General features: G+C 37.5%; 1 protein-coding gene across 1 annotated transcript in view; it reads right to left on the minus strand.

The window, feature by feature from the left end:
* LOC133630508 (mitogen-activated protein kinase kinase kinase 8-like) overlaps nucleotides 1-7,216 on the minus strand; it is a 35,621-nt gene extending 28,405 nt beyond the window's left edge. The window contains exons 1-3 of the mRNA XM_062022120.1: nucleotides 7,107-7,216; nucleotides 4,148-4,509; nucleotides 3,905-4,075 (exon numbers count right to left, since the gene is read on the minus strand). Coding sequence (XP_061878104.1) covers nucleotides 3,905-4,075; nucleotides 4,148-4,480 — 504 coding nt within the window. The 5' untranslated portion in view covers nucleotides 4,481-4,509; nucleotides 7,107-7,216. The remainder of the gene's footprint in view (nucleotides 1-3,904; nucleotides 4,076-4,147; nucleotides 4,510-7,106) is intronic.
* Between the last annotated feature and the right edge of the window lie 898 nt (nucleotides 7,217-8,114).

The following is an 8,114-nucleotide window of genomic DNA, read 5'->3' on the forward strand; positions in this document are numbered from 1 at the left end:
CTTTTAACTCTATGTTATTATTAACAATTAATGATATTTACACGTAATTGAACGGTTTAAAAGAGGAGAAAACATGAAAAAAAATGGCAATTAAATTTTGAAACATAGTTTATCTTCAATTTCGACTCTTTAAAATTAAAAATTCAACCGAAAAAAAGAAGAGAAAAACTAGCTAATTCGAATCTTTTTGAAAAAATTTAAAAAAATAATTTATGGAACATTATTAGTAATTTTTCCTGATTAAGATTAATTTTAGAATTTTGATGACGTGTTTTAAATAGGTTAAAATCCAATTAGAATATATAACAAATTGGACCAAGCTATATTTCTAACAAAGACTAATCATTATTTCTTCTAGATTTTCCAGAATTTTTTTTTAAAAGAAATTCAAAAGACTTTGAAATAAGATTTAAATTTGATTCTACAGATTTTCTACATTTTCCATAATAATTTTTGTGAATTTTAATCATAATAAGTTTGAAGAAATATTTCACAAATATTCTTCGTCGAAAAAACAGAAGCTAAAATGAAGAATTAAATAAAAATGTATTTATTATTCTTTACAATAAAAAAAATAAATGTACTTGAACATTGATTTAAAATGTCAGGAAAGAAGAGGAAGGAATTTAAAAGGTAAAAAGGTATATGTGTTTAAAAATCCTAAAATCATTTTTAAGGTTGTATTTTTTCTCTAAAATTGTCTTTCTGAAAGTTATAAGAAGCAAAGTAAAAAATGTATGAATTTATTTAAACAAGTGAAGACCAAGTCTTTAAAATATTTTCTTGGATTTTCAAATTCTATTTGAGTTTTGTCTCTCTTAGAATTAAAAATGTCGGGCAAAGCGAGACCAGCTTGCTAGTAAATAAATACAATTTAAAAAATAGAGGCAGCTCACTGGTAAGTGCTGCTTTTTGAGCTATTTTTAGAACAGGCCAGCGGGCTACTCATCTGGTCCTTACGGGCTACCTGGTGCCCGCGGGCACCGCCTTGGTGACCCCTGCTGTATAATAACCAAACTGTAGCAACATTGTAAGAGTGAACACTGAGGAACTATTTGTGTGGCGTACTAACACATCGGTATTAACCGTGAAAGCTAACTCCGGCAAGAGGTAAGCTAGCTCCTACTTCAACACAAAATGCGTTCGAGTTTGTAACACACAACACTGCGATAGGACACCGAACTGTACTCGCTCGATGTGGATTTCTGAGAAGCAATCCATTTATGTTGAAATAGCCTGTCTCCAATTTCCATATTTATAGCCTCAAAATGGCTTTCTTCCCCACTCTCCCAGCTTCTGTCTGCTCCGACGTCTCACTCTTCCTCCATGCTCGCTTTTACAAGCAGCAGTATGTTCAGCTTCAAAAAGTACAAGGCTGTAAATCCTCATTTGTCCAAAAATAGTCGTCGTCGTTGTCTGTTACCAAGTCTGCCATGATTAGAAAACACACTCGTGTTTGATTCCGGAAGTAGGAACACACATGTTGCCAGAAGTCAGACGTGTGTTGCTATGGAAACACATCAATGCGCGGAATAAATCAGTCCCGGAAACGATTAAAATGATCAAAATACAGTAAACATTGTGCTTTTTACATTTTGTTATGAAGGTGTCTGTTACTACATTATATATATACTTGCAGTGTGTATATTGTACATATTACATATTGTTATGAAGGTGTCTGACTGTTACTACATTATATATATACTTGCAGTGTGTATATTGTACATATTACATATTGTTATGAAGGTGTCTCTTACTACATTATGTATATATTTGCAGTGTGTATATTGTACATATTACATATTGTTATGAAGGTGTCTGTTACTACATTATATATATACTTGCAGTGTGTATATTGTACATATTACACATTGTTATGAAGGTGTCTGTTACTACATTATATATATACTTGCAGTGTGTATATTGTACATATTACATATTGTTATGAAGGTGTCTGTTACTACATTATATATATATATACTTGCAGTGTGTATATTGTACATATTACATATTGTTATGAAGGTGTCTGTTACTACATTATATATATACTTGCAGTGTGTATATTGTACATATTACATATTGTTATGAAGGTGTCTGTTACTACATTATATATATACTTGCAGTGTGTATATTGTACATATTACATATTGTTATGAAGGTGTCTGACTGTTACTACATTATATATATACTTGCAGTGTGTATATTGTACATATTACATATTGTTATGAAGGTGTCTGTTACTACATTATATATATACTTGCAGTGTGTATATTGTACATATTACATATTGTTATGAAGGTGTCTGTTACTACATTATATATATACTTGCAGTGTGTATATTGTACATATTACATATTGTTATGAAGGTGTCTGTTACGACATTATGTATATACTTGCAGTGTGTATATTGTACATATTACATATTGTTATGAAGGTGTCTGTTACTTCATAATATATATACTTGCAGTGTGTATATTGTACATATTACATATTGTTATGAAGGTGTCTGTTACTACATTATATATATACTTGCAGTGTGTATATTGTACATATTACATATTGTTATGAAGGTGTCTGACTGTTACTACATTATATATATACTTGCAGTGTGTATATTGTACATATTACATATTGTTATGAAGGTGTCTGTTACTACATTATATATATACTTGCAGTGTGTATATTGTACATATTACATATTGTTATGAAGGTGTCTGTTACTACATTATATATATACTTGCAGTGTGTATATTGTACATATTACATATTGTTATGAAGGTGTCTGTTACTACATTATATATATACTTGCAGTGTGTATATTGAAGGGCCTTATCAGGACCCGGGATCTACGAGCAGAGAGGGGGCAAACCCGACACCGCTCCAAGCACCTTTTTAAAAAAAAACTGTTTATGACCCAGCGCAGCTGCTGCATAATGAGACCCCTCCCCTTTAGAAGCAGCTGCAGCTATGCAGCTGGGCGGTATAGCTCAGTTGGTAGAGTGGCCGTGCCAGCAACTTGAGGGTTCCAGGTTCGATCCCCCGCTTCCGCCATCCAGCCGGATGTGTCCTTGGGTAAGACACCTTACCCAGCTGCTCCCAGTACCACCCACACTGGTTTAAATGTAACTTAGATATCGGGTTTCACTATGTAAACGCGCTTTGAGTCACGAGAGAAAAGCGCTATAAAAATATAAATCACTTCACTGTTTTATCAGGGAATGCCCAAATAAATGGGGGAGGCGTGGAACTTTTCCCTCAGAGCGTGGGGGTGACACTGTAGGAGGGTGCAGGGTCCACGCTCTCTCCCCATGAGCTAAATTGGATCCTGTCTCTGTTTGATTCCTTGCTTCTTGTCTTGTTTAATAAATGGTTCGGTGTTCGAACCTGACAATGACCCCTTTTATGTGCCCTATATTTCGGTGCGCCTTTTGTATGAGAAAAGATCGAAAATGGCCCGTTCATCGGCAGTGCGCCCTATGGTCCGGAAAATACGGTATTTGCCGATTCCCGCGCTCAAACTCAAGTCCTTCTACTCAAATAGCGCCCAAAATGTATAGGGTGAGAAGCTCTGTCATCCGGGAGGAGCTCAAAGTAAAGCCGCTGCTCCTCCACATGGAGAGGAGCCAGATGAGGAGGTTCGGGCTTCTGGTCAGGATGCCACCCGAACGCCTCCCTAGGGAGGTGTTTCGGGCACGTCCGACCGGTAGGGTAGACTATGTCACGTTGGGTAGACTATGTCTCCCGGCTGGCCTGGGAACGCCTCGGGATCCCACGGGAGGAGTTGGACCAAGTGGCTGGGGTGAGGGAAGTCTCGGCTTCCCTGCTTAGGCTGCTGCCCCCGCGACCCGACCTCAGATAAGCGGAATAAGACGGATGTATCAAAGTATTTCCCGGGAGGACTCACCAGTTTACAAGCCATCCTCTTGCGGGTGGTCACGTCCTGCGCCAAGTGGACTTTCCCAAAGGAGCCCTTTGGCACCAGGTCCGAGCCACGACTCCTGTAGGTCAGCTGCCAGGCGTACAGGAGCACGTCCTTGTTGATCTTGTAGCGGCCGTTCTTCACCGCCAGGTCCTTCTGCGGGTAAAGCGCGGGCGAGTTAAAGGTGGCGCTTTTCGTCGCCCGAGTCGGGACACGAAGAGCACCCACTTTGTTCAGCAGGACCCCCGTCTCCACGGACGGGTGCTGCAGGGCCGTGGCTTGCGTGTCGGAGAGCAGGTTGACGAAGGACAGGAGGTCCGTCACGGTCCCGTACCGCACGCCGCCATCCCCGTTGGTGTGGTCCTTCTGCTGACAGGCAAATTCTCCCGCCTCTTCGCCGCCGTCCATTCCCACGGGGGACAGAGCCCCCCCTTCCAAAGACAAGCCCCCGTCCTCGTCTTTTTCCTCCAGCTGATAGAGGCTCTCGGCGGCGTTGATGATGTCCTCGATATTCATATGAGCCAGCAGGAGTTGGATGTGGTCGTCGTAGTTGTACTCCATGTTGTGCCCGTGGACGTGTCCCCCCCTCACTGGAGCAGAAAATATATCAGTATATGCATGTAAACATTGAAGACCCCTGTGTTGAACTACAACACCCGAAACCAGTGAAGTTGTCATGTTGTGTAAATGCTAAATAAAAACATAATAAAATGATTTGTAAATCCTTTTCAACTTATATTCAATTGAATAGACTGCAAAGACAAGATATTTAACGTTCGAACTGGAAAACGTTGTTATTTTTTTGCAAATATTTAGCACATTTGGAATTTGATGGCTGCAGCGTGTTTCAAAAAAGCTGGCACAAGTGGCAAAAAAGAGTGAGAAAGTTGAGGCACGCTCATCGAAGACTTGTTTGGAACATCCCACAGGTGAACGGGCTAATTGGGAACAGGTGGGTGCCATGATTGGGTATAAAAGCAGCTTCCATCACAAACAAGGACGGGGCGAGGGTCACCACTTTGTCAACAAATGCCTGAGCAAATTGTTTAGGAACTACCCGCTATTGCAAGGAATTTAGGGTCCGTAATATCATCAAAAGGTTCAGAGAATCCGGAGAAATCACTGCACGTGAGCGATGATATTACGGACCTTGGATCCCTCAGGCGGTACCGCATCGAAAAGCGACGTCAGTGTGTAAAGGATATCACCACATGGGCTCCGGAACACTTCAGAAAAGCGCTGTCAGTCACTACAGTTGGTCGCCACATCTGTAAGTGCAAGTTAAAGCTCTACTTTCCAAAGCGAACGCCATTTATCAACAACACCCAGAAACGCCGGGCCCGAGCTCATGTGAGATGGACTGATGCAAAGTGGGAAAGTGCTCCGTGGTCTGACGAGTACACATTTCAAATTGTTTTTGGGAACTGTGGACGTGGTGTCCTCCGGAACAAAGAGGAAAAGAACCATCCGGATTGTTGTAGGCGCAAAGTGTAAAAGCCACCAACAAGGACGGGGCGAGGGTCACCACTTTGTCAACAAATGCCTGAGCAAATTGTTAAAGAACAACATTTCTCAACCAGCTATTGCAAGGAATTTAGGGATTTCACCATCTATGGTCTGTAATATCATCAAAAGGTTCAGAGAATCTGAAAACCAACAATGAATCGATCCCTCAGGCTGTACTGCATCAAAAAGCGACATCAGTGTGTAAAGGATATCACCACATGGGTTCAGGAACACTTAAAAAAACCACTGTCAGTAACTACAGTTCGTCGCTACATCTGTAAGTGCAAGTTAAAACTCTACTTTCCAAAGCGAACGCCATTTATCAACAACACCCAGAAACACCGCCGGCTTTGCTGGGCCCGAGCTCATCTAAAATGGACTGATGCAAAGTGGAAAAGTGTTCTGTGGTCGAACGAGTCCACATTTCAAATCGTTTTTGGAAACTGTGGACGTCGTGTCCTCCGGAACAAAGAGTAAAAGAACCATCCGGACTGTTCTAGGCGCAAAGTGTAAAAGGCAGCATGTGTGATGGTATGGGGGTGTATTAGTGCCCAAGACATGGGTAACTTACACATCTGTGAAGGCACCATTGATGCTGAAAGGTACATACAGGTTTTGGAGCAACATATGTTGCCATCCAAGCAACGTTATCATGGACGCCCCTGCTTATTTCCGCAAGACAAAGCCAAGCCACGTGTTACAACAGCGTGGCTTCGTAGTAAAAGAGTGCGGGTACTAGACTGGCCTGCCTGTAGTCCAGACCTGTCTCCCATTGAAAACGTGTGGCGCATTATGAAGCCTAAAATAGCACAACGGAGACCCCCGGACTGTTGAACAACTTAAGCTGTACATCAAGCAAGAATGGGAAAGAATTCCACTTCAAAAATGTGTCTCCTCAGTTCCCAAACGTTTACTGAGTGTTGTTAAAAGGAAAGGCCATGTAACACAGTGGTAAAAATGCCCCTGTGACAACGTTTTTGCAATGTGTTGCTGCCATTAAATTCTAAGTTAATGACTATTTTTAAAGTTTCTCAGTGTGAACATGAAATATCTTGTCTTTGCAGTCTATTCAATTGAATATAAGTTGAAAAGGATTAGCAAACTATTGCATTCTGTTTTTATTTACCATTTACACAACGTGACAACTTCACTGGTTTTGGGTTTTGTACATACGTTAGTTAAAATTTCCATTCAAAATCTCACCTTGTGTTTGTTTTGGGGGGGGATATTTTCCTAACACAAGAAGGGAGTTTCACAGTAAAACCGGGAAGCCCCTGGAAAGCTATTTTTCCCCATCTTAAGTCTAAATATAAACAAAATACACCTAATGGAAACAATATATTATACATGTATATACACACACATATATTCATATATATATACAATGTATATATACATATGTATGTATACTATACATACATATGTATAAACATAAAAATAATGATGCTTGCAAAATCTTAGTCAACAAACTACATCACTTTATACAAATATATCGTATAAGTCAAACATATTTATTTTTATTAATCAATTAATTGTATGTTAGGATGAATTTCAATCAATATGAACAGATTCAAACAGATTGGCTTGACTTCAAAATAAAAGTTCAAAATTAACAAGAGCGATGTTTCCGTTTCATGTAATCGAAGTAATCAAATGGTTAAGTAGGACGGGAAAGTGTCACCTTTGCAATCAAAAGTGTTGTCTTCGTCCTTCCATGAGCGCCGTGAGGTGAGTCTGTTCCGCTCTCAACGACGCTGCTGTTTGACGAAACCAAAGCAGAGGAAGTACGTCATTGCGCATGCGCATCTGTTTGGGTTTCGTTTTTGCTTTATGTTTTTAAAGAGGTGGGGGGATGGGGGGGTGGACTGCTTTCCAAAAACAAAACATTTGAAACAGATTTTTACCTTTGCAACCTCATTATACTATTGGCTAAGTGTTATATATTCATAAATGTAAGTTTCTCAATACCCGACCTGTTTTTTTGTGCCTTTAATAAAGAATTAGAAACGCTGTCTACCTCTAATAACCAAAAAAAGCTGTGAAAACTATGATGAGGTGTTCCAAATTTGGATTATTTACGGAATATATATATATATATATATATATATATATATATATATATATATATATATATATATATATATATATATATATACACACACACATATTTTGCATTACATTTTTCTATATATATATTGTACTATATATATATATATATATATATATATATACATATATATATATATATATATATATATATATATATATATATATATATATATATATATATATATATATATATATATATATATATATATATATATATATATATATATATATATATATATATATATATATATATATTGCATTACATTTTTCTGTATATATGTTGAATTACCTCTTGCACCCATTTAGTCGTGGTTAAATTTTTGGAGTTCCACAAAAGCGAAAGTAGTTTTATTTTAGTTTTATTATTTTTGGAATTTTATATATATTGTATTATATATATATATATATATATATATATATATATATATATATATATATATATATATATATATATATATATATATATATATATATATATATATATATATATATATATATATATATATATATATATATATATATATATATATATATATATATCAATATATATATATATATATATATATATATATATATATAT

The sequence above is a fragment of the Entelurus aequoreus genome, linkage group LG15 (assembly GCF_033978785.1).
Source record: "Entelurus aequoreus isolate RoL-2023_Sb linkage group LG15, RoL_Eaeq_v1.1, whole genome shotgun sequence".
NCBI classification, from domain to species: Eukaryota; Metazoa; Chordata; class Actinopteri; order Syngnathiformes; family Syngnathidae; genus Entelurus; species Entelurus aequoreus.